At 36.4% G+C, this 24,662-nt stretch overlaps 3 protein-coding genes and 1 long non-coding RNA gene across 10 annotated transcripts; 2 read left to right on the top strand and 2 right to left on the bottom strand.

Annotated features, from left to right (window-relative positions):
- Positions 1-95: 95 nt before the first annotated feature.
- LOC109180309 lies at positions 96-22,433 on the top strand. The gene is made up of 3 exons (XR_002054051.1): positions 96-106; positions 5,896-5,901; positions 22,239-22,433. It is a non-coding gene; the product is annotated as an uncharacterized LOC109180309 (long non-coding RNA).
- Positions 2,581-17,006, top strand: LOC109180301 (elongator complex protein 4). 6 transcript variants are annotated; one of them, XM_019329794.1, is made up of 10 exons: positions 2,581-2,594; positions 12,475-12,634; positions 12,825-13,051; positions 13,161-13,230; positions 14,892-15,048; positions 15,513-15,591; positions 15,842-16,001; positions 16,087-16,178; positions 16,450-16,695; positions 16,746-17,006. In XM_019329794.1, the coding sequence occupies exons 2-9, from the start codon at positions 12,502-12,504 to the stop codon at positions 16,615-16,617; spliced, it is 1,086 nt and encodes a 361-aa protein (XP_019185339.1). In that variant the 5' UTR covers positions 2,581-2,594; positions 12,475-12,501; the 3' UTR covers positions 16,618-16,695; positions 16,746-17,006. The 6 variants fall into 6 exon arrangements, with proteins under 6 accessions (XP_019185339.1, XP_019185340.1, XP_019185341.1 ...); XM_019329795.1 differs by lacking the exon at positions 2,581-2,594 and adding an exon at positions 11,418-11,422 and having other exon boundaries at positions 12,477-12,634; XM_019329790.1 differs by lacking the exon at positions 2,581-2,594 and adding an exon at positions 12,002-12,148 and having other exon boundaries at positions 12,477-12,634.
- LOC109180300 (8-hydroxygeraniol dehydrogenase-like) lies at positions 18,174-20,757 on the bottom strand. 2 transcript variants are annotated; one of them, XM_019329788.1, is made up of 5 exons: positions 20,360-20,757; positions 20,070-20,242; positions 19,237-19,766; positions 18,700-18,853; positions 18,174-18,617 (listed from the first exon to the last, which is right to left on the bottom strand). In XM_019329788.1, the coding sequence occupies exons 1-5, from the start codon at positions 20,614-20,616 to the stop codon at positions 18,415-18,417; spliced, it is 1,317 nt and encodes a 438-aa protein (XP_019185333.1). In that variant the 5' UTR covers positions 20,617-20,757; the 3' UTR covers positions 18,174-18,414. The 2 variants fall into 2 exon arrangements, with proteins under 2 accessions (XP_019185333.1, XP_019185334.1); XM_019329789.1 differs by having other exon boundaries at positions 19,237-19,744; positions 20,129-20,242; positions 20,360-20,749.
- A 92-nt stretch (positions 22,434-22,525) lies between the features above and the next one.
- Positions 22,526-24,331, bottom strand: LOC109180308 (8-hydroxygeraniol dehydrogenase-like). Its single transcript, XM_019329812.1, has 5 exons — positions 24,012-24,331; positions 23,789-23,902; positions 23,203-23,704; positions 22,820-22,965; positions 22,526-22,725 (listed from the first exon to the last, which is right to left on the bottom strand). The coding sequence occupies exons 1-5, from the start codon at positions 24,110-24,112 to the stop codon at positions 22,707-22,709; spliced, it is 882 nt and encodes a 293-aa protein (XP_019185357.1). The 5' UTR covers positions 24,113-24,331; the 3' UTR covers positions 22,526-22,706.
- Positions 24,332-24,662: the final 331 nt, after the last annotated feature.

Below are 24,662 nucleotides of genomic sequence, written 5' to 3' on the forward strand. Positions count from 1 at the left end.
TAGATACAGTACAGTACGTACTACACATATATATAAAGAGGAAATTTCAATTTTGATCCTATGACTATTGTGGTCTTGTTAATTTCAGTCCCTAATTTTTAAAAGTGTCAATTTAATACCTTAATTATGCAATTTTTGTCAATTTTGGTCACTCCGACCAAATTGCTGGCCAAATTTCGCCGAAAAATTTTAATAGTTAAAATAATGAGGGTATTTTTGTCATTTCACGTCTCTGTTCTTTTTCTTCGGCGAGTCCATCCCTTTCTCTCCCGTTTCTAGTGAATGCAATGAACTCCAAAAAGTATAAACTCCCGCTTGATGATATGAAAGATAGGGTTTGCACGGAGAAAGAACGCTGGAAACAGGAGAGAAAGGGATGGACTCGCCTAGGAAGAAGAAAAGAAACATGAAATGACCAAAATACCCTCATTATTTTAACTATTAAAAATTGCTGGCGAAATTTGGACGGCAATTTGGCCGGAGTGAACAAAATTGACAAAAATTGCATAGTTAAGGTACTAAATTGACACTTTTGAAAGTCAAGGACTGAAATTAACAAGATTCATATAGTCATAGGACCAAAATTAAAATTTCCTCAATATATACATATATAAGTCCATAATTAGGTTAAAACCAACATTAACCTGGGAAAGCGGATTAGTGAAGGATTGCACCGCAACTACTACATGATTGCACTGCTACGGCTCTTAGACATACCTGGAGGACCTTGAGGTGCAATTGTATCCGGGTACCATACAATTGTATCTGAGTACGATGCAATTATGTAATAAGTGCGGTGCAACCTGTTTATGGACCCCTCTCTCTCTCTCTCTATATATATATAGTGTCAGTAGCTGAGGAGACTGAAATAACAAACTCAGACAGTGAAACTACAGAACTGATGAAGAAGGGTACTGACTCAACATTTTATTTATACAAATTAAATAAATTACGTACTATTCCATTAATTATAATATATAACAGTACAGTAGATATTCCAAGTACAAGAAATTTTAATTTTTTTGTTTGTTTGTTTGTTTGTTTTTTTTTTTTTCATCTAGTTTGAGATAAATTTTTTCCTAATAATCATTACTAATAATGATTACACGAGATTATAATACATTTTTTTTTTCTTTTTTTTTTTTTTGCTATGATCACAATGTAATGCAGCTTTTTCACTTAGCACCTTTAATCTAACCGGGTGAAATTACTTAAACAACTGCACCATATCAAAACAAAGAACAAGGGGGAAGGGGGGGGGGGGGGAGGGGGGATGACAATATGGAATTAATTACAAGCAATTTTTTGAATTCAATGAAAGACATAATACATGCAGAAACAAACGATGGGGAACCATAATAATTGATGACTATTGAAAAGATTCAGTATTTTGCTTATCTTAATTACTGAATTGATGCAACTCAACGAGAAAAAAGGATTGAAAAATAACCTAATTACATTGTTCCTAGCGAGCTAATAGACTGATCTCACGAAACAAAGAACACAGCTATTGAAATGGAAGAAAGGAGGGATAAAAATTGAATTTTTTTTTCCAGGCCTGATTGAGATGCGGCCGGGCTTATGGCAAGGAACTATAGTGATTGATGTTGGATGAGGACCAAGCTTGAAACCCATTCCAATTGGTAGAGTTTTGGTTCCCATTTCCAGGTGCGGTGTTGTTTGTTGCACTGGGATTTACCTGTGCATAAGTGTTGTCAAACAGCCATTCAGTAGCTAAGCTTCCATTCCCACCATCATCACAGTCTTTGGCATCAAAAGCTTCGGGTTTAGAAATCTCCAGATTCTGGAACAAGATGGGCTGTGGTTTCTGAATCATGTGGCTCTCGTTAACTGGAATGGATGATGAGTTATTAGCGGTGCTGATTATCTCTTTCTGGTTTTCTCCACCGAAGAACATGGCCAGCCTTTGTTGCTGTAGTTTCCAGTGGAGTTCTTGGTTTATGGAACTCAATGACTCGATTGAAGAAGCCAGGTTGTTGTTGTTGTTGTTGTTATCTTGAGGATGATGAACAACGTTTGAGCTACCCATTTCTTGAAACCCCGGCGAGGTGTTTTCTCCTTGGCGTTTTAGGATCGAAGGGAAAGAAAAATTGAAACCCAGAAAGGAGGTTGCGGCGGCGGCGGCGGAGGTTCCCGGCGGGTCAAGATTGAAACAAGGGTTTGATGGGATAACCGGGGAAGAGGTGGAGTAGTGGTCGAAAAGGGCGGTGGTGGGAGGGTTGTTTAGGGTAGGGTAGTTAACCCCTCCAAGTTGAAAATCCATAGCGGGGGAGAGATTGTTAAAGAACTTAAACCCCCCGCCGCCGATACCTGAGGAGCCAGTGGAGTCACCGGAAAGCCTGGACGCCGATGAGGACGAGGAGGAAGACTTCATTTTCTTGTTTTTCCGGCAGCCGCCGCCGATGGGGACGCTGCGTAAAGCCCCCCCTCTTGTCCAGTACCTCCTACAAGTCTTGCAGAAATGCCTGGGTTGGGAAAGGCTATAATTGTTGTAATAGCAAAACTTCGTGTTGGGAGAATCACATCTGGGGCACTTCAACGCTTGTTCTTGCGGCCTAGCCGCCGCCGCCGCCGCCGCGGTGGCGGCGGCGGCGGGCTTGCGGCCACCGCTGCCAGAGCTTTGTTGGCTGTCATCTTTGGTAGGTGTCGGCTTTGAGTCCATTCTGTGCAGGCGGGGCAGAATTGATGAGAAAATAAAAAAAAAAAAAAAAAACAAAGCAATAACCCTAATAATGGGCAGACACAAAAAAAGATAGGAATAAATGAATATATAATAAGAAAAGAAGAGAGATGAGAGGTGGAGGGTTGTAAAGTTTCCTTTAGGAGAGGCAAAGGTTGTTTTGAATGTATAATTGAATGATTTCATGCATGGGATTGTAATATAAGAGGAGGATGTTGATGGGTTGTGATCTTGTGAACTTCATCAAGAAGCTCTTTCTCTGATCTCAACTTTTTGGGAAGAAACTAAAGATGGTTTTGAGGGGGTTAGATCTGATAGATAGATAGAATAAATAAAGCTGCATATGATGAGAGAGAGAGAGCAAGAAGAGAGAGAGAGGGGAAGCGAAAAGAACAGAACAGATCTCACTAGAAGGACTAGGTAGTGAATGTATGTATATACTCATGAGGAGGAGGTGGGGGTGGGTGGGTGAGGGTGGGGGGTGGGTGGGTAGGGAATTGAAGGAGTAGTAAACACTAAACAGATAAAAATGACAAAATTAAAGGAATTATGCAAGGTTAAATTTTGTTTTTTTTTTTTTTTCCAAGATCACAATTATTACATTGCATTATGTAAATTCTTTATTAACTCCGATTGATTTTGTGGAACTATAATATTATGAAAATAAAGGATTAGATTTTAAAAATATTAGGTAGATAATTCTTATACATCATATACTTATAAAATATTGAGTAATGCTCTTTCTCTTCAATCTTAAGTGCGGAGTATAATTTATCTTTTTATGTGATACTATTTAATTAATTCTTTTTATATTTAATTATTAAGTAAAATTTTTTAAATTCATAGTAGGAGTGAGTAAGACATGCCAATTCGATCATAAGCATCAATAGATATAAAGAGTTTTATTATTACATTATGAGGTGAATTTATTAATAGGACAAAATAATAACATTAAAAAAATATTTGATTGAACATAATCCATTAATTTGAAGGTAATATGTCAATGAACATGGAATGCCCCGACAGAACATTTGTGAGGATGTAAATCATGATAACTTCGTTGAACATAGAGGCTAGACCTTATAACTTAAGTTAATGCCGTTAAATATAGTGGTCGTGTTTGGTAAAATAGTTAGCCTATCAGCCAATTTTGATTTATTTGGTCACTATTAGTTGTTTGACTTTGTTAAATAATCAATATGCGTGTTTGATTAATTAGCTTTTTGTAACAACTTATTGTTCTAAAATGCTAAATTAAAAAAGATGCTCAAAGTAGCTTTCTCGACCAGCTTTTTGAGAAAGTCATTTTGTATGTAATCAGCTAATAGCTAACAATTAATTTATCAAATATTTTTCTACAATCAGCTAATGCTATCAACTAGTCAAACTCACTAACACAATAAGCTAATAGTCATTTACCAAACACCCAAATTCTCACTGGTTTTTTTTGAGAAAGTAAACTTAATTCATTATATCAGAAAGAAGAATGTGTTTACAAGAAAAGATGGAGGGGAGTCCAGCCACTCCCCGCAACCTGACTTAGAAAAGGCCTCCCTAGAAACACAGTGAGCGGCACGATTCGCAGATCGCTTAACAAAGTAGAATTTAACATCCTCAATTTCAGATGCCAAATCCTTTACATCATCTACCAAATTGCCAAAAGCTGAACCATAAGACACATAAAGAATAGCATTACATACCAGTTGTGAGTCCATCTCCACATCCACATCTCCTAGTCCCGTAGCCTTCAGCCAGCTGAGAGCCTCTCTTACACACAAGGCCTCGTCATTCTCACTGGTTTTACTCCTTTTTTTTTTTTTTCTTTTTTTTTTTCTTTTTTGGGTATAGATTTTCTATTATTTTTTAACTTCTTATAGTTTTACTATTTTTCATTGAATATTTATGTATCATGCAATATTTGACGGTAAATATGGAGGTAATCCAAAACCAATTTGATCAGACAGTTTGTTTGGTAATTATAAGATTTCAAGTTTGATTTCTTGTTAATGTTGTCTATTGGCCTTGTGCAACCTAACCTTGTTTGTCACAAGACGAATTTCACCCTTAATTATTTAAGAACATTGGGTTTTATAATAGAGAGAAGAATAAACTTTTCATTTAATGTCAAAGGTATGCATACCAAAACTCTTGTAAGTAAAAGCAGAAATTAAAGAATAATACTATTCATTCATCCAAGATTGAATGAATGAAATTGAAAGTCATTCTCATATACACTCTGGATGTGATGTGATCACAGAATGTATGCATGCTGCAAGTTGAAGTGAAATTAAATGTTATGCATATATACTCCCAATTTTTACTATCAAACTAAAAATTTTGATGTAAACACTTTTACTGAAACTTACATGAAAAACATAGTTTATCAGTATCTGTCATTGTTGGCCGCCGGCCAGATTGGCTGAGTTCAGCCCCTGTTTGATTCGAGACGTGGCGTTGTAGCTTGAGATATATGGTTAAACGGTTAATGCTCATCTATACAGAACTTTAGTTAATGTTTAAGTAGGATATGACAATCAGATACACACATAACTTTGATTAAGCGTGCTTGACTTAGAACTATGGGATAAGCAACTCGCTGGAAAGTAAGTAACCATAATGCAGCGCTGAGATCCATTAGTCATATCATGGAATAAGACAGAGAGTGGTATGGTGTGAAGAAAGTACATAAATAGAAGAGGAGGACGCAGTAGGTATAGGGTACGGTGAGAGAGAGAGAGAGATGAGATGAGATCAGAGGTGCAGTTGGAGAACAGAAGGTGTAAGACATACTGCCACTACAAAACTAACAGCCTTGTCCCTTCTTTCCTATGTAATGTCCCTTTTACCTCAATTAACCCCACCCCTCTCTTCCATAAACAACCTCACACGTGTACAAACCCCATCCCTCCACCATCTCCCTCCCTTTCAATGTTCAATTTCTTGGATTGGGCGTCTAATGTACGTACTACCTTCTCAATTTCATTTTAATTTGATCGATGGATTTGATATTTGGACTTGGAGGGAATATATTTTTAAATGAGTTTAGGATAATGTATGGTAGGATAAAAGTATATTAATTATAATGTCAAAGCCAAAGATCTCGTGGTCCAATAACACCAAGTTACTCAGTGAGAAGTTGTGGGATTGAATTTTAGTAAATGTGATATTGGCTCTTTATGCTTTAATTAGGTGAGAAACTAGTTAACACTTCTTTATATTAGATGCAAATAATATGAAATTAGCGTTTTATCAATTGTCTCAAACTATAGACTCCATTTAAACCAATTTTTAGAGATATATGAAGCATTGTACGGAAATGGATTTTGGAAGCTTGAAGGTGAAGTTACTATGATTTTCGTAATGAAGTTTGAAAAGTGGTGATGACAAGAGACTGAAGCAAATGTGAAAACTGATCTAAAGTTGTTGTCATATTCACCTGAGCTGTTAAGACACGAGATTTTTAATCCTAGTAGGGTTATGAATGTAAAGCCAGAGTTTTACCAGGACCACAATTTTATAAAAACAGTGAATGTAGAGTTAGTGCAAAATTAAGTGAAAAATAATTTACCAAGACTATATGGTCTAATGGTACTTGGGTTGGACATCCATTTAAAAGGTTGTGAGTTCAAGCCTCAGTGGCGGCGTTATAAAGTATATGAACAGTCAGTAACATTCAAAAAAAGTGACAAATAATTTAATTGGCCAATTTGTTAAATTATGATGATTTTTAAAAATTTTAGTTCTCAGTGTTGAACATATAACCATTAATGTGCAATCCAACTATCAGCTTACGCTTTTAGTTGAGATGGAGCACATGCTTCAAAAAAAATGCGTTAGCATTTTCGTAAATAATTGAACATCGAAGTGCAAGTAAATGTATTACAAGTGCAAGTAACACTTTCATATAGTGCACCTAAGTGCAAGTAAAGTGTATTACAAGTGCAAGTAAAATGTACACCTAACGTTATAACTAGTTGCACCTAACATTATAATTAGTTGCACCTAGGTGCACGAAAGTTAACAAGGTAAATTACTTGCACTTGTAAGTGAAAATAGGTGCACTTGTAAGTGATTTTACTTGCACTTTTTACTTGCAAAAGTGCACAAGCTACTTGCACTTATAACACATTTACTTGCACCAAAGTTTGAATTATTTACGAAAATACCACTGCGTCGATTTTTAAAATTACATTTGATTCGTTGATCTGAACATGCGAACAGTTGTAAATGATTCTTATTTCTCTCCTGGACACTTGTTCTCATCAGAGCGTGCCCTTATATATATGCGCGCGAACACACACGCATACATACATACATATCTATCTATGTATGTATATATGTATATGTATAAATCATAAATTACATTATTATACTAGTTTTTAAGTTGTTATAATGTATATATTGATGTAATAATTATTTTGTGATGTGAAAGTATTGATTGAAAATTATTATTTATACATTTTTAAGTATTTTTAAATTTTACTAAAATATTTCAATCTTAATCTTGTTTGGATTTTCATGTCTTAATTCGTTAATAATTTGATTAATTTAAGTCCTTAGGTCAGTCAATTGAAATGTTTCACGTTAACCAAGATTTATTTTCTTTTTACGAACTTTATGTGTAATAATTTAACTCTAGTTTGCAAGTTTTGACACCCCTTCTTTTTTGACAAGATTTTATTAAAAGATAAGTTAGGAATTTTGTGACTGGAAATAATTCTTGCTTGTGGAAGCCATGACTTTCTTTTCCACATTTTTCTTGTCCATTTGATGTGTGTATATGATTGTGTCTAACATTCTCAATTTTTACATGATTCGAACTTGCAAGTTTTGACACCCCTTCTTTCCTTGACAAGATTTTATTAAAAGATGATGAGAGATTTCGTGACAGTAAAAATTTATTGTTTGTGGTAGCTAGACACTTTTTTCTCTAGATTTTCCTTATTCTTTTGATGTGTGTATATGTCTATGTGTAACACTCTTAACTTTTACATGATTCAAATTTGCAAGTTTTGACACTTGTTCTTCCCGGCCTTAACAAGATTTTATTAAAAGATTAGTTAGGTATTTCGTGACAGCAAATAATTTCTGCTTGTGGTGGCCAGTGCTTTCTTTTTTCAGATTTTTCTCGTTCTTTTGATGTGTATGTATATGTGTCTGTCTTGTACATTCTCAACTTTTTAATATACCAAACATTGTCAGCTTTTACATGATTATAGTTTGCGAGTGCTGGGACCCTTATTTCCTTGATAAAATTTTAGTGCAAGATGAGTTGGAGATTCCGTGACAGCGAATAATTCCTATTTGTGGTAGTTAGTGCTTTCTTTACCGGATTTTCCTCGTCCCTCTTGTGTGTACAACGCAACATTCTCAAATTTTAAATATACACTCTCAACATTCACGTGATTTGAACTTGCGAGTGTTAGCACCTATTCTTTCCTTGATAAGATTTATTGAAAAATGAGTTAGGAATATAATTTCGTGACAACAACAAATTTTTGCCTGTGGTAATTAGTATTTTTTTTCAAAAATTTTCTCGCCCTTCTAATAGCTATGCTATGTTACACGAAAACTCCGTGAGAATAGAGCTGAGCTTCCTAATTCATCTCCAAAACACGCAGAAACTCGTCTTGAAAATGTTTTTGTGTCATTTCTTAATTAACCAAAAATTTTCAGAATGTTTTTGGTCCGTTTCTAATTAATAAAAAAATTTGAAAATGTGTTTCTGAGCCTTTTTTTTTAATAACTCAAATTAAAAACTGGAAATGTGGCTTATAGGCAAAAAGCAATGTGGATATGGTAAATATGAATTTGCAAACATATAATAACATTCCTCAGTTTGCCAACTTATCTTTAGATAAACTTGACCAAGCTAGAGTGTGTGATGTTAGCTTGGTTTATGAAATGAAATTTAAAGAAACTTGTATCCTATTATATGGATAATGGAATAAATAAAGAATAGAAGATTGTTTGGTTGGATTAAAGAATAAAAATGTAATAAACATTTAAAACAAAAAAAAATTACAATCCATACTAAGATATGTATGTATGTAAACACATAATTAAAGTTCAAAATTAATAGTCAAATTTCAAGTAAACGGAGATTATTATTGTCAATAAAACTACAATTCATTTGAAATAATTTAAATTTTATCAACACGACAGTATAATATAGTAGTGTATATTTGGTAAATAACTGTTAGCTGATTGAATTAGTATATTTGACTAGTTGATAGAATTAGCTGATTGTAGAAAGATGTTTGGTAAATTGGTTGTTAGTTGATAGCTGATTACATGCAAAATGATTTTTTTAAAAAGTTGTTCAAAATAACTGTTTTGAGTAGCTTTTTAATTAGAATTTTGAACATTTTAAAGCAATAAGCTATTACAAAAAGGTGAAAGAAATAATTAATCAAACACTCCGTTGTTTAACCAAGTCAAACAACTAACAGCGTTTTTGGTTCATGTAAAGGTCGGGAATGGAATACCATTTTCGAGAATAGACCTATTCCATTGTTTGGTTTGTCTTTTCATGACTGGGAATAGCATTCCCGGGAATGAGCTATTCCCTTTGCAGGAGGAATAGCCATTCCTAGGGGACCCCCCTGGTATTAGCTATTCCCAAGTATTTGGGAATAACTTTTGTACTCTAATACCGAAAATACCCCTTTTGTATATATATATATATATATATATATATATATATATATATATATATATATATATATATATATATATATATATATATAACCACCACCAACACCATCACCACCACCACTAGCACCACCAGCACTGTCGCTGCCACCGTCGTCGCCACCACTACCACTGCCACCACCACCGCCACCACCACCGCCACCGCTACCGCCGCCACATCCACCATCGCCGCCGCTACCACCACCACATATTTTTATAAGGGTATTTATGTCTTTTAAAACATATATCATTTCTATTCCTTAAATCAACCAAACACTGTAATATAATTCCTAAAGTCTATTCCTTCCGCGAACCAAACAATAAAATACAATTCCTATTCTATTCCATTCCTTATGGAATAGCATTTCTATTACCTCAAAATTCATTCTATGAACCAAACGTGCTGTAATAGTGATCAAATAAGTTAAAATTGACCTATAAGTTAACTATGTTACTAAACATAGCCATAAGCGAGTTAGCGTAGGCAACGCTGACAACTAAGAGAGCAGATGGGAAGGTTATAGAATGTGTTTTTTTTTTTCTTTTTTTTGAATACTATTGACTCTATTATTACAATGCAATATCTGTTCATAACTACTTTCTCAACTAATTGAAGCACAAAGGTTATAGCCTGTGTTGGGAAGTAGAGATGCGGGAGGGAGCCGTCAAAATGGAGGAAATTAAACGAGGGGAGAGAGGATCTTGTGAAGCACAGATGAGATAAGCTAAGGGATTCCCGTGAGACCAAAACCAGAAAACATAACTTAGATAACCACAAACATACGTACACCACCACTGCACTACATACTAATAATAATTAATGTCTTAGCTTGTTATATACTCCACTACTATACGTTACTGTATTGTATATCCTCACCACAGCGTAACGTTACATCCATCTCCTTCACTTCTCACGGGCCCTACCCCCCTAGCTTCCAAGTGCCTAATTTAGTCATTTCCACCTCTTGGGAGTGCTTAGAGGATTCTACAAGCTAAGTCATCAAGAAATATGATGCAATTAATTCAAAATAGATGATGACTCTCAAAACATCTTGAAACATATATACATCTGGAGGATCCACACACACACATATATATATGATGATCTCCTGTGAAACGTAATAGACATGGTAGGAATTAGGAAAATATACCTCAGACTCCTTATTGCATACATTCAATACCTGGTTGGATACGAGCACGGCCCTATTTTAAGTTTTTGTGGCACTATTCTAATAAATAAATGTAGCCCTACAAAATCACAATTTTAAAAATTAATACATGCAAGTTTTGAATCTTTGACCTCCAAGTTAAAATACAATAAATACACATTCTCACAATCTCTTCATAAAACCTTTTAAATTCAATTGAAAACTTTTAATTTTTATTTCTAAACTATGTAAAAATTAAATATTGGACCTCTAAAATTTGGACCCCCTCTATAATTAGGGACCCTGTGCGGTAGCCCAGCTTGCACAGCCTAAAATCCTACCCTGGATACGAGCATATATACTTTAGACCCGAGTTATTTCTTGACCTGAATTGACCCTAAACATTGTTAGACCGATCCTGACTTGGAGGCACTATCAATTTTGTAGCTCAGTTGGCTAACCGTCCGCACCTTGCGAGGTCGGGTTTGACCTACATGGTCAGATCCCGACCTTAGAAGCCCGACCATGAGTACCTTGCGTTCGAGCTAAGCCCGATTAGCAACTGACACCACCTACATCATTACACGTGTCTTCTCCTCCTCGGTCCCGGGTGCATGGGAGACACGTAGCGAGCATGTCGATCCCTCAGCATGTATCCCTCGAATTCTCTATAAATACATCGACATAATATTTATTTTTTTCAAAAAATAATATATTTGGTATATTGTATATAGAGTTAATTCCACCAAAGGTCCCTTGTCTTTGGTGGCAAATACAAATTTAATCCTAGACTATCGTTCATGATCACAATTCGTTCGTGAACAAGAAATAATCTACGTTCATATTCGCGAACATTATTAAACGAACACTAAACGAGCTTGTTCACGAACATTATTAAACGAACACAAACGAGCTTGTTCACGAACATTATTAAATGAACACAAACGAGCTTGTTCACGAACATTATTAAACGAACACAAACGAGCTTGTACACGATCTCTTAGCAAACGAGCATACAACTGTTCAAACTCTGTTCGTTTATTAACCGAGCTCTAATTTTTGTTTGTTAATGGTTCGTTTACCTTAACAAACGAACATAAACGAACGCTTACCGAACACGAACACGAGTAGTTTACCGAAAGCTCTGTTTGCTAACACTCTTACCTAAAACCTAACCCTAGCAATCTTCGGGTAATCGGACGGGTCGGATGGGAAAAAACCAAACCCCATCCGAACTCCTTTATCCGACGTTGTATGAGCTGCGGATCGGATATGGAATTTCGGATGGCGGTCGGGTCATATGCGTTGGTTTCGGATTTCGAATCGGCCGGATTCGTCGGGTTGGGTCGGTCCTAAAAAGAAGCGTTAATCCAAACCGTTACCATCATAACAAATAGTCAAATACTACTGCTTTTCTCAAGCTCCGTTTTAAGTCTCCAATTGAACGAACAAATAGTCTCCGTTTGTTTTTGACTTGTTTTCCTTTTTCACTTGTGTTTTGGTTGCTCCAAGCGCCCGCTGCTATCTGTCAAATTGTGGCAGAAACTAAGGCGACTGCTAAGTAGAATAGAACTATAGAAGTCGTGGTCTCTCTGGTAAACAGAAGGTTATTGTTTGAAAAATTCTTTTCCGCTGCACGCCAACTGTTCGATAAATTGTCTCTTAAAAAATTTGAAGCATATATGTGTGTGTGGGTGAATTGCGTAGCTGTTTTACAATCTTAACTATCTATGGAAGTATGGATACTGGAAACAACTTTCGTATTTGCTCTGTTTGATAAAATTGAAACTTGGAAACTGGAGCCTGAACACCGTGCATTGAATTTGTTTTGCCCTTTTTTACTGACTATGGAAGGGGATTTAATTTGTTTTAGTTTTCAGGGTGTTGAGTTAATGCTGCAAGTTACATTCTTTTTTACTTTTTATTTTTTTAAGGAAGAGCAGATATATCAACAATATTATGGCTGCAAACAGGCCTCGGACTAGCAGTTTCTCTCGTAACATTGCTGCTGCTCCCGTGTCCCAGATTCCTGGACTTAAGCATGGCCCAAATGGCACAATGTTTCTTTCATCTGGCATATCTGATCTTGACAGTAATTTCATGCCACTATTCTCCCTTTCTTTTCAAATTCAAAGTAACTATACACAGAAGAGAATGCTGCAGATGAATGTTGTTGGATCTATGAGTTTGATAATTTTACATTATTTGCCTTACAATATTACTCTAGTTGGTAGGAGAGTTGATAATTTGTGGCAATTTGCCTATTTTATGGTTACTTTTAGAGATTTTGGGTGGCGGATTCTCTTTGGGGAGTCTAGTCTTGGTGATGGAAGACCCTGAGGCACCTCATCATATGCTTTTGTTGAGAAATTTTATGTCTCAGGGGATTGTTCACAAACAGCCGCTGCTTTATGCCAGTCCTGAAAGGGATCACCGTAGTTTTCTTGGTATTTTGCCAAGTCTAATGTCTTCCAAGGATGACAAGTCTCGTGAGAGGGACACAGAACAGGTACCTGCCTTATTTTCTTTACACTACATGTACACACAAAAATGTTCATTCATGTCAGTTAAAGGAGTAGTAATTTCCTGAAATATTAATATATACTTGCAAATTACAGGACAAGGGTTTAAGAATTGCTTGGCAATATAAGAAGTATTTCGGGGAACAAAATTCAGAGGTTCAACGAGGTAAAATTACTTGAACAAAACTTTCTTGAGTTTCTTCCCTCTCCTTTTCAGCCTGTATGGTTTATCATGAGAAATCCTTTCCCCTTGAAGTTATTTCTGTTGAAAACTAAAGAGTTAGGTTTATCTATAGGGTTGTGTCTATTTATGAATAGGTGTCAGTTATGGGTAGTTACGGGTAGTTACTTACAGTTATGTATTTGTGTATATATATGTACTGTGTTTCTGTATTAGAAACAAGAGAGAATATACTAATATAATTTCAGTTTTATATTCATTTCCTAGTCTTGATTCTTTATATTGCTTCCGCCTAACTTGCGGGTGGTATTATTCTCCACCCGCCAGGCCATTCCATCTTCCAAATTCAACATGGTATCAGAGCCTACTTTCCTAGGGTATTTCAAACATCAAAATTGTATTTTTCCTTGTGGTGATGTATTCTCCGGTGAAAATTCCAGATTGTTGTTTTGCCCTTGGACCTTTTGGTGAAGTTTGAAGGCTTTTTGGGTTGGTTGCCAAACCTCTTTCCGGGGTGTTTTTGGTATAACCGTATTTGTTTCTTTATATTCGGTATACCATACTTAGTCCCTAGGGTTTTCATGTTTGGCACCTTGTTTATTTCCGGAAGCTTCTTTTGTTATTCACTTATCCTATAAGAGGTATAAACAACAATCATGTGGTTTTCTCGGTATTCATACAACAATCTATGGGCTCTACTACATCCCCTTTGCTGCTCATGATTTGGTTGCTCTTCCGTTCTTGATGGAGATTGTTGATTGGCAAATCCTAGAATGCTTATGTTACTGTGAGGGTGTTCGTGTTAATCTTCGCCCTTGGTGACTTCATTCCCAAGGTTGTTTGTGACAAGCTTCGCCCTGGTGCCTTCATTCCCAAGGGTTGTTTATAGCATTGTTCCTCCGAAGCCATCCAACACTGTTATTCTCTAGCTGCTTTTAATCTTCATTTGTAATGTAGAGTGTATGTTTTAATCCAAGCTTGGAACTTCTAGATGTTCCAGCTTGAGGGGGAGTGTTGAAAACTAAAGAGTTAGGTTTATCTATAGGGTTGTGTCTGTTTATGAATAGGTGTCAGTTATGGGTAGTTACGGGTAGTTACTTACAGTTATGTATTTGTGTATATATATGTATTGTGTTTCTGTATTAGAAACAAGAGAGAATATACTAATATAATTTCAGTTTTATATTCATTTCCTAGTCTTGATTCTTTATATTGCTTCCGCCTAACTGGCGGGTGGTATTATTCTCCACCCGCCAGGCCATTCCATCTTCCAAATTCAACAATTTCCATGTGGCAGTTGTCAGAAACTGAAATAACATTAAACAGTGGTTCTTCAGTGAAGCAACATTATGTAAGTTTTTGTATGTTAAAGTAATATACTAAAATTCAAATGATGCTACAATCTAATTACATAACTTAAATTTGGATTTTTATATGTATATTCGTTACTAACTTTGAGTGCTGAGGATAGAACTCTAAGTTTGAGTTTTCTTGCTTTCCAGGAGTTGTAATTTACCCATGTTATATTATCTTCACCGAACCATAAGCACATTCTTCCTGAGCTTTATCTTTTTCTTTATTGGTACCCATGCACCAAACATACTGTAGTTGTGTGTGAAGAGGAGCTCATCTATTGTGTCATGCAGGTGGAAAAGCTGAATATTGCAATGACTTTGACTTGCGGAAGCCATTAGAGCGGCATTTCCTTAGTGGACAACGCATTGATTGCATTAGTCTTCAGGATTTTCCCAATCTAGACCCTCTACGTCGGTGTTGCTCAACTTTCTTAGCCCAAATCCCAAGGTATTAACATACTCCATATATTTCTGGAGATAGGTGTTAATGATACTGCCGATGAATAATATGATGATGCCTAGGCTTAAATATTATTGAGCTTGTGAATGACTTATTTAATAAATGGACTGATAGGTCTGTGTTTGTTTACCTTCTAGTTGCTCAAATTTCTTAAGATCTGTTGAAAGTTTCAGAAACAATACACTATCAAGGATCTTTATGCTATCAAATGGAATGCTATACAAGGAATAAGATGAAAACTGAACTTGATTGAGGATTTAAACCATGGGCAGTCTAGGACAATACACACTCACATTAAGAGGACACAATTTTAGAAATGTTAGAAAATTGCATTTTGATTCCTAGAAGGTAACCAATATATATATTTCTAAGATTTATTTTGCCTGCTCAGGGTGGTAAATAGTTCTATATGATATATTATCAATTGTAATGTAAATCTTCTTTGTTGTCAGATGTGATGGTAACATGACTTGCACAGGCAGGATTGCCATTGAGTCACTATGTGCTCCTCAGTGCGACTTTTCCAACAACGTCAGTGGCAATGATCACTCTCAAATTTGATTTGTTACAGTTCTTGTTTGCATTTTTTTTAAGTATGCTTTTTGTTCAAACTTCAAAGTGTAAATTCGTTTTCAAATATTCATCTATGCTATAAAGATAGTGTGGCCAGAGTGCAATGGGGTTTGATGTTTATTCACAAAAGCTTTTTTAAAGTTCGGACACTGTAGAGATGAAACTGGTTGGCTCTGACTTCTGGTCTGCTGCTTATATCTCAATACAGGAGTGGGACATCCTTTCTTTCATCAGATCTTTGAAATGCATGATACGGTCCTCAAATGCAGTAGCAGTCATATCTTTTCCTTCATCTCTTATTTCCCCATCCTCCTTGAAGAGATGGCAGCATCTAGCAGACACATTAATCTCTGTTCAACCAATTCCAGGTTTGTAGTTCTTGCATTTTGCATATATAATAAAATTGTATATTGTTTTGTTAAAATATGATCCATAACTTGAAGCTTGGATCAGATGAGGACAAGGACTTGGCAAAGCTTCTCACAGGTTACCAGGACATGGTTGGTCTTCTCAATGTGCACAAAGTGGCACGTATTAATACACAGGTATATACTGTCTTTTTAACTAGCTCTTCATCCTTAATGCCTCTCACAGTTGTTGTTCAAATGCTTTAATTATCTCTGCCTCTGATATATATGTTGTTCCAAACATGAAAGTTTGGGGTCCGAAATTGAGCAAATGAGTAGTTGAGGTCCTAAAATGGCTTGACCATATAGTTGGGGGGACAAAAAATGTGTAGGTTAGGTTGAAGAGTTCATTGAGGTGTCTCAGTGTATTGCTTCTATCCGATTCTTAATTAACACAGCTTGTCAACAGGTTCCTGTAATTCTTGAAGCGACCACGTTTTCAATTAAACTCCACAAGCGACGATCATTAGTTCTAGAGTGTCTAAATCAAGCCCCTGTTGATGGTTCAAGTGGGGCTTCATATGGTTCCTCTGGTAATTGCTCCGGGAGTTCCAATACAGGGAACCTCGACTTTTAGTTGGCACCAGATTGCGGTTAACTGCAATCTTTCAGGATTGTACTCATATTTACTTGATCACATCCAGTCATGGTGAAGGTTTGGTTGACTTTTGACAGATGCATTATCATTCTCATCTGAGCTTGAAGCAAAAATGAGTTTGTGGGAAAAAAATGTGCATTGTACTTTGTAATGCTGTAATCTGTTAGCTGTATTGAGTCTGACATACCCAAAAGATGAAATCAGATTGAATATAACTTTGAAGATCAATATATAATAGGTATAGAGCTGGTTAGAGTAGATTATATAGACTAAACATAATGATCTTTGTTTTCACATAATCTATTTTTCTGAAGAGCTTATTGTGCACTTTGCTATTTTATAATGTCCAAGTAAAATGTTTCATTAAACCTTGTACCATATAATTTGTGACACATGGCCTTTCATATTCATGACATGTGATTTGCATTGCTTAAATGTTTTATATTTTTGAATCAAATGTTGCCGTTTTGTATGACATGTGATTTGCATTGTTTAAACGTTTTATATTTTAAAATCAAATGTTACCATTTTGTTTGTTTCACGAATTTGTTGTGTTGGGAGAGGGAAGTTTGTACTTTGTAGGATGGTGTTTGTAAGTCATTCTCGAATTGCTCCACAGAAAGTGTACAATAATGAGACAGACTTTGGTTTTCATCTTTTAGAAAGTATACATGAGCTGTGTCCACTCACGCTGGAGGTAAATAGAATCTCCACATTGATGTTGGAGAAAGACTTTAAAGTGATCGATCAAATCAATTGAGTTAGTCCACGGGACAGGAAGCAAATTTCAAAATTTTATAAATATTGTGAGTAAATGTGCGGTTTAAATACATGCTCTAATGAGATATGGACTTGGGCCTGAAAGACTGAGATTGGTAGGCATCGCAACGAAGAGGATGGATGAGGGAATTAGGCGGAGCATAGTAAAGGGCAAACAACCAAGTCAGTTGAAGGGACTCTGATGGGATATGGACTTAGGCCCAAAAGACTAGGTTGACAGGCAGCGCAACGAAGAGGACGAGTGAGGGAATTGGGCGGAACATAGTAAAGAATAAACAACTAAGAGGGAGTCGTAATGAGGGAAGCCGATCGACTTAGGGAGACAGTCAGCAATAGGTGAGCTGGGTGATGGAAGGAGCCGGCATGTTCGCCCCGGGTTGGATGATTGAATGGACCGGTCGGCATAGAGCCAAGTAGGACCAATTGCATAAAGGAGTGGAGCCGCCCGGAGAGGACAATGAGAAGAGTAATCTGAGCACTTGGTAGGAGCGGAGTATGAGAGCAATAAGTACAGAGTTAATATTAATGGCAATAATGAGGCCAATGGTTGTGGAATGCGGTTCGGAGGAGACGGAAAACCAGCATAAACTCTCATGATTAAGGCATTTAAAGCATTTATAGCATTGATGATAGGGTGAGCGGGTTAAGCAATTTTAGTATACACGAGAGTTGAGAGAAAATGAATTTTTTTAAAAGCAATTACTTTTCTGGTAGTATTGACCTGTTGATTAACTGCTTTGGTAGTCACGAAATCAACATACTCATAAGTCACAACAAGTGATTCATAACTTTATTCTTGTCAAACTTCAAGGGGTTACAATGATACATCATATTTAATAGGGCGATTAACCTCCCTACAACAAAAGGATGTGAACACACACAGCCACAACTCTGAGAATACAATACGCTAAACCTCTCTCTCACACTTAGTTTCTAGGAAAGCTTATAAGCTTCTATTATGACTTATGAGCTAACATGAAAACCAAATGGTGCACCTTAAGCGGCGTTTAATGTTTGTCCAATATCAATTACAAACCTATACTTAACATCGTTCTTCTTAAGGCGGTCTATGGCAGTGTTCACATAATCCATGGGAACAACCTCAACATCCGGCGTTATATTGTGCTTTGCAGAAAAATCAAGCATTTCCTGTGTCTCCTTCAATCCTCCAACGCTACTCCCACCCACCATCTTTCTACCTGTCATTTCACATCACAAATATTTCAGTTTTAAATTTACATCATATAATATAATGTTTAGTATGCAAAGAGATTTATTCACCTGTAATCAAGGGAGCAACTGGGAGTTCAAGTGGCTTGTCTGGTACACCCACCATCACATGCTTCCCGTTTGTCTTCAATAAACTTAGCAATGGCAGAACAGGATGGGAAGCAGAAACCGTGTCGAGTATACCATCCAACGTGCCCATTGCAGCCTAATATATATCACAAATCAAATCATCATCACTACAACATATAATCACAAATGAATTGATTTAGCCCGCATGGGCAGCTCAACAGGTCGCAGAGGTAAAATTTGTCACAAGAGACCAAAAATCGAGCAATTAACCTCTCAGATTGAGGGGGCTCAAAAGTCTAGTTTCTGTTGGTCAATTGAGTTACCATGATTTATTCCTCCACAAACTGTGGGATGTCTGGGGCTAGCGATTCCAGCTAGTTCTTGAGTGGGATTCGATTCCAGCTAGTTCTTGAGTGGTAAATTGTAGATAATGACAAGAAATTAATTGATTTATCTGACGAGACAGTTCAGTTAGTTCTTGAGTGGTAAATTATGGAGAACAGAATTGATTTATATTACCTCCATTTGTTGGGGGTCACGGCTAATCAAGAACGAGTCTGCACCCAGATGGTCAATAGCCTCTTGCTTCTTACTAGCAGAGGTGCTGATGACTGTGACCTTCATTCCAAAGGCCTTCCCGAACTTAACCGCCAAGTGACCCAGCCCTCCAAGACCCACAACGCCAATGCTCATCCCTGGCTTGTCAAGTCCGTAGTATTTCAAGGGACTGTAAGTGGTGACTCCGGCGCAAAGCAGCGGAGCAGCCTCCATGGGCAGGTTTTCCGGCCAACGGACGACGAAGCGCTCATCGGCAACCATGATGTCGGAGTAACCACCATATGTCACGGTGCCGTTAGTCTTGCCGTTGGCAGTTGTTACGTTTTTGGGGCAATAATTTTCTAGATCGTTTTCGCAGTTTTGGCATTTGCAGCAGGAGCCTACGATATAGCCAACTCCTACTTTGTCCCCAACCTTAAATTTCTCGACCTTACTCCCAACCTCAGTCACCACCCCATTAATTTCGTGTCTGCAATCACCACACAACATAAATACCAAAAACTAGGGTGTCAGGATCAAGCGCTTAATACTATGCAAAAGTTATAATCCTTCACACATTTTCAAAAGTCAATAAGTTGTTGGGCTTGACACTTTATCAGCATCTGCCCAACAATCCCTTAACCACATGGTACTGGCCGGACTTAGCCCTTACCAACCTCCACCTAATAACAAAAAATCAAGATATTATTGACAAAACGTTATAGTCCACTACATATTTGAGAGTCAGGTGTTGAATTTAGCTCTTTTAACCGCCTCCCCCTAATAATCTTTTAGTCACATGATACTAGACTTACTCTTACGAACTCTGTCAAAAAAATAAATACCAAAAACCAGAAATGCATGTATATTATACCCAGGTACAATTGGATAAGTGGTGTTTCCCCAGTCATTCTTGATCTGGTGAAGATCGGAGTGGCAGATGCCACAATACAGAACTTTGAACTGCACATCTTTTTCGCCCGTTTCTCTGTACCCATCAATTAATTCAACAAACATTATGAGATAGTAAAGTAAAAACAACAAAAGCATTTCTGAAACTTATGTACAGTTTGAATTGGTTTGGATATACATAATATATACATACCGTCTGGAAAACTTGAAAGGAGAGAGAAGGCCAGAGGTGTCAGTAGCTGCCCATCCAAAGGCCTTCACTGGGAACTCTTCCTCGTACGATTTAGGTGCTGCCATTTTAGTTGCTTCAGACAAGGATGATTTGATGAGAGTGGTCGGAGAAGAAGAGATGAGAATATGAGATCTTAATGGTAAAGCAGGAACGCATATATTGGTATGAAAGAGTAAAGGGCCTTGAAGAAAATGTGCAAGTGGCATTATTATTGGCATATCAGATATTATCACCTTGTGGTTATCCTGATATTTGTCATCCGCACATACAAAAATAATTGAGCTTTGGTTTATCTTATATACTATCTCACTTGTTATGAAACGTGAATAACGCTATGATATACTATAAGATATAATGTTTCAAGATAAAGAAAGTAGCTTCATATAAACTGCTTTACAGCTACACTTGGCCTTTTTCTTTTTGTTTTATCTACTATTCCAAAATAATTAAAAGTAAACTCAAAGTATCATTGTTAGAGTCTTCATTGTTATACTATAAGTATTTAATTGTTTGTGATACGATATTAGCAGTACTGTAACACTATTTTAGTTAGCATCAAATCTTTTTAAATCTCTCTTTTAACGGGTGTGTTTGCATAATATATCTATGTTTGAAGATTATGCTGTAATCAGTGAGTTTGATACCCATTTAAGTGCATGAAGGATATATATATATATATATATATATATATATATATATATATATATATATATATCTCGACTGCCTGCATGGACAACTCAGTTGGTCACAGGAGTAAAGCTTGAGAACAATGATTTGATAGTATGGAAACAACATCTTAAAGTGAGGAGGGCTCCTCGTGCAGTTTTGCACAGTAATCAAAAATCTAGACTCTGTATTAAGTTGAATTATCATGATTTACATCCTCACATATACCTTGTCCGGCTGGGGCGTGGGCGACCGTTAAAGGAAATATCTCAGCTCACAGAATTCCTTGGTTAGCATTGCATCTCTTAAAAATATCTCTTTTTGACTTTGTTGTCAAAGTCTTTCAATTATTGGGTTTTGAACCGGTCCTTTCACATAAAGATATCAAATGAAGTGGTCATGAAGATGAAGAATAAAGCAATTTTTTTTTTCATCCATTCATGATCCATAAATTAAAGGCAATTATTTCTAATTTCAAGAGAAGATCATTGCTAACAATTATTTCATTTATTTTTAAAAATGTGTTTTTTTTTTCTTTTTATATATTACCTTCGTCCCATTTTATGTGTCTGATTCGATTTACGTGACTTGACTGAAGTTATTTTTAATTCAATTTAATAATGTTAAGTCGTATTAATATATAAAATTTATATATTTAGAAATTACATTAAAAGTACCATTAAACACAAAAAATTTAATTTAAAAATAATTAAAAAAATACTAAACAAAATAAGTAAACAATAAGGAGTTGGTTTGACCAATAAATAGTAAGTAAAACAGGTAAAATGGGACAAAGGGAGTAGCATATAGCTTATTGTTTCAAAAAAAAAAAAAAAGAAAAAAAAAAGCATAGCTTATGTATGTAGTTCTTAAAAAAAATATAAAAAATTAATTATACTTTCTTACACATTATCTTTATTTATAGTTTATTTTTGTCATAGGTACTTTTTCTCACTTTCACATTCTATATCAACACGACTACACTAAATTGGAAAATGACTTTGAGATGTATGAATTGAAGTAAGTAGTAGTAATCTCTATTGCAATGATCCACTTATATTTTTGTATGGAACATAAATACAGAGTGTGTCCTACAAATAAAAAAAAATAATAATAATGGTTATAACCATCACGAAAAATAAAAATAAAAGAGAGGTAAAAGTAAAATATGAAGTGAATTGAAATTTCCTTGTGCAAGAGTCGACAAGGTCTGACGTACAGAGTACAACATGGACCAAGAAAATAGCAACGAAACAAAATTAAAGTAGCAGCTAGCGGCATGCATGCCACTGTACTACGTACTCTACTATTATTTCTTATTTTAAATCAAACCCTATTATTTCGTATGTTTAATCAAAATCACACCACAACATCTTGAGTACGTATTACAACAACACTAAAACCTCAAACCTCAAACCTCAAACCTCTCACGCATAGCATAGCTTAGCTTAGCAGCGTTAGTTTAATGTTTTCCCAACATCTATCACAAATCTGTACTTAACATCGTTTTTCATAAGGCGGTCCAGGGCGGTGTTCACATAATCCATTGGAACAATCTCAACGTCTGGCGTTATGTTGTGCTTTGCAGAAAAATTAACCATTTCTTGTGTCTCCTTCATTCCTCCGGTAGCACTCCCACCCACTACTTTCCTTCCTCCTGTTATTCAATATAATTTAATTTGCTGGTCAAAGCGATTAACATACACAATCTGTACGGTTATCAACTAACAGCTAATTGTAAAACAAGATTGAGCCAAGGGGAAAACTGGGAGTTCCAATGACTTAATAATTGCACCCACCAAGATAAGCTTCCCATTAGTCTTCAATAAACTCAGCAATGGCAAAATAGGATGGGCCACGGAAACAGTGTCAATTATACCATCCAATGTTCCCACTGCACCCTACTCATACATATTACAATACAAACCAATTCATCAAAGCATTAGTACAGCCTTGCTTGGACAATGTACTAGTGTGATAAAAGGTCAAGTCTAACAATTGGTATGTAATCTGTCTTTTAAAAATGTGGCGGTATATAAGAAAATAAAGTTAACATTTACTATAGTGAGCTATAAGTTACGAGTCAGGGATTCAAGAGTAAAAAGTGTATAAGATCGATGAAGGGTCAAGTTCAGTACCTCCATTTGCTTAGGGTCGTGACTGATCAAGAACGAGTCTGCACCATGACGCTCAATTGCCTCTTGTTTCTTGCCAACCGAGGTGCTGATCACGGTCACCTTGGTCCCAAAAGCCTTGGCGAACTTAACGGCCATATGGCCGAGGCCGCCGAGCCCCACCACGCCGATGTGCATTCCGGGCTTGTCCAGTCCGAAGTATCTCAAGGGGCTGTAAGTGGTGATTCCGGCGCAGAGCAGAGGAGCAGCCTCCATGGGCAAGTTTTCCGGCCAATGGACCACAAAGTGCTCGTCGGCGACCATGATGTTGGAGTAACCTCCATACGTCACTGTTCCAGGGTCGTTGTAAGTCACGAGTACTTTGTCGCAGTAAACTTCGAGATCGTTGGCGCAGTTTTCGCAACTCCGGCAGGAACCAATTATAGTTCCCACACCTACTTTGTCTCCGACCTTAAATTTCTCGACCTTGCTTCCGACCTCAGTCACCACACCAACAATCTCGTGTCTGTATCAAATCTCACAGTCCTCTCAATATCACAAATTAAAGAATTGAATACAAATTAAAATGGATTGAATTAAGCTTAATTACCCGGGTACAATTGGATAGGTAGTGTTGCCCCATTCATTCTTGATTTGGTGAATATCTGAGTGGCAAACGCCGCAATACAAAACCTTCAACTGCACGTCTTTTTCACCCGTTGCTCTGAACCCATCAATTAACAAACATATATATAATATTATGAGCCCACACAAACAACAAACAATATTATATATTATATATATGTGTCATGTGTGTGTGTTCCGATGATTACCGTCTGGAAAACTTGAAAGGCGAAAGGAGCCCAGAGGAATCCGTGGCTGCCCATCCAAAGGCCTTCACTGGGTGCTCTTCTTCGTATGATTTAGCTGCCATTTCTTTTGAGATTTTTCAGAAAAAAAGCTTAGAGCAGAGCAGAGTGATGATCAGAAACCTTAACTCTATCGAAGTGTGAAGAAGTTTGCTTAGTGATAACGCAGGCCAGGCATGGTTGTATATATAGATCAGAGCTATAGCCGTCAGTAGGTGGCCGCCATGAGCCCTGACGTAGCGGCTGACGCCGGAGGCATTCGGCAACATCGTCCCTGTTTAGCTTTCACTGTTTGTTGATTCAAAGTTTTCAATGATTCTTAACAGAAGTTGATGGGTTGATAGATGCAGAATGATGTTTGGGAAGAATGCATTTTTAATCCTTCAATTAGTTTTAAATTTTAACTAGTTGATTGTAGAAAAAGTATTTTGGTAAAATAAGTTAGTGTGATTACATGTAAAATGACTTTCTCAAAAAGCTAATCAAAAAAAGTAACTTTTTGAATTTTAACATTTTAAAGTGTTACAAAAAACTAATTAATCAAATATTCATATGAATTTTTTAAACAAGTCAAATAACTAATAGTGGTCAAATAAATTAAAATTGACTGATAGA

Source organism: Ipomoea nil, unplaced genomic scaffold (assembly GCF_001879475.1).
Source record: "Ipomoea nil cultivar Tokyo-kokei standard unplaced genomic scaffold, Asagao_1.1 scaffold1026, whole genome shotgun sequence".
Classification (NCBI taxonomy): Eukaryota; Viridiplantae; Streptophyta; class Magnoliopsida; order Solanales; family Convolvulaceae; genus Ipomoea; species Ipomoea nil.

What these genes read in the sequence shown, in the direction of transcription:
- LOC109180300 (XM_019329788.1), bottom strand. Translation starts at nt 20,616, where the DNA reads ATGCCAATAATAATGCCACTTGCACATTTTCTTCAAGGCCCTTTACTC. An exon ending in CCTTTCAAGTTTTCCAGACG is followed by an intron (nt 20,243 to 20,359) that starts GTATGTATATAT and finishes TGATGGGTACAG; the next exon opens with AGAAACGGGCGAAAAAGATG. An exon ending in GTGACCCCCAACAAATGGAG is followed by an intron (nt 18,854 to 19,236) that starts GTAATATAAATC and finishes GATATATATTAG; the next exon opens with GCTGCAATGGGCACGTTGGA.
- LOC109180301 (XM_019329794.1), top strand. Translation starts at nt 12,502, where the DNA reads ATGGCTGCAAACAGGCCTCGGACTAGCAGTTTCTCTCGTAACATTGCT. An exon ending in GTGAGAGGGACACAGAACAG is followed by an intron (nt 13,052 to 13,160) that starts GTACCTGCCTTA and finishes TGCAAATTACAG; the next exon opens with GACAAGGGTTTAAGAATTGC. An exon ending in AAATTCAGAGGTTCAACGAG is followed by an intron (nt 13,231 to 14,891) that starts GTAAAATTACTT and finishes TGTGTCATGCAG; the next exon opens with GTGGAAAAGCTGAATATTGC.
- LOC109180308 (XM_019329812.1), bottom strand. Translation starts at nt 24,112, where the DNA reads ATGGCAGCTAAATCATACGAAGAAGAGCACCCAGTGAAGGCCTTTGGA. An exon ending in ACCTATCCAATTGTACCCGG is followed by an intron (nt 23,705 to 23,788) that starts GTAATTAAGCTT and finishes GATTTGATACAG; the next exon opens with ACACGAGATTGTTGGTGTGG. An exon ending in ACGACCCTAAGCAAATGGAG is followed by an intron (nt 22,966 to 23,202) that starts GTACTGAACTTG and finishes ATGTATGAGTAG; the next exon opens with GGTGCAGTGGGAACATTGGA.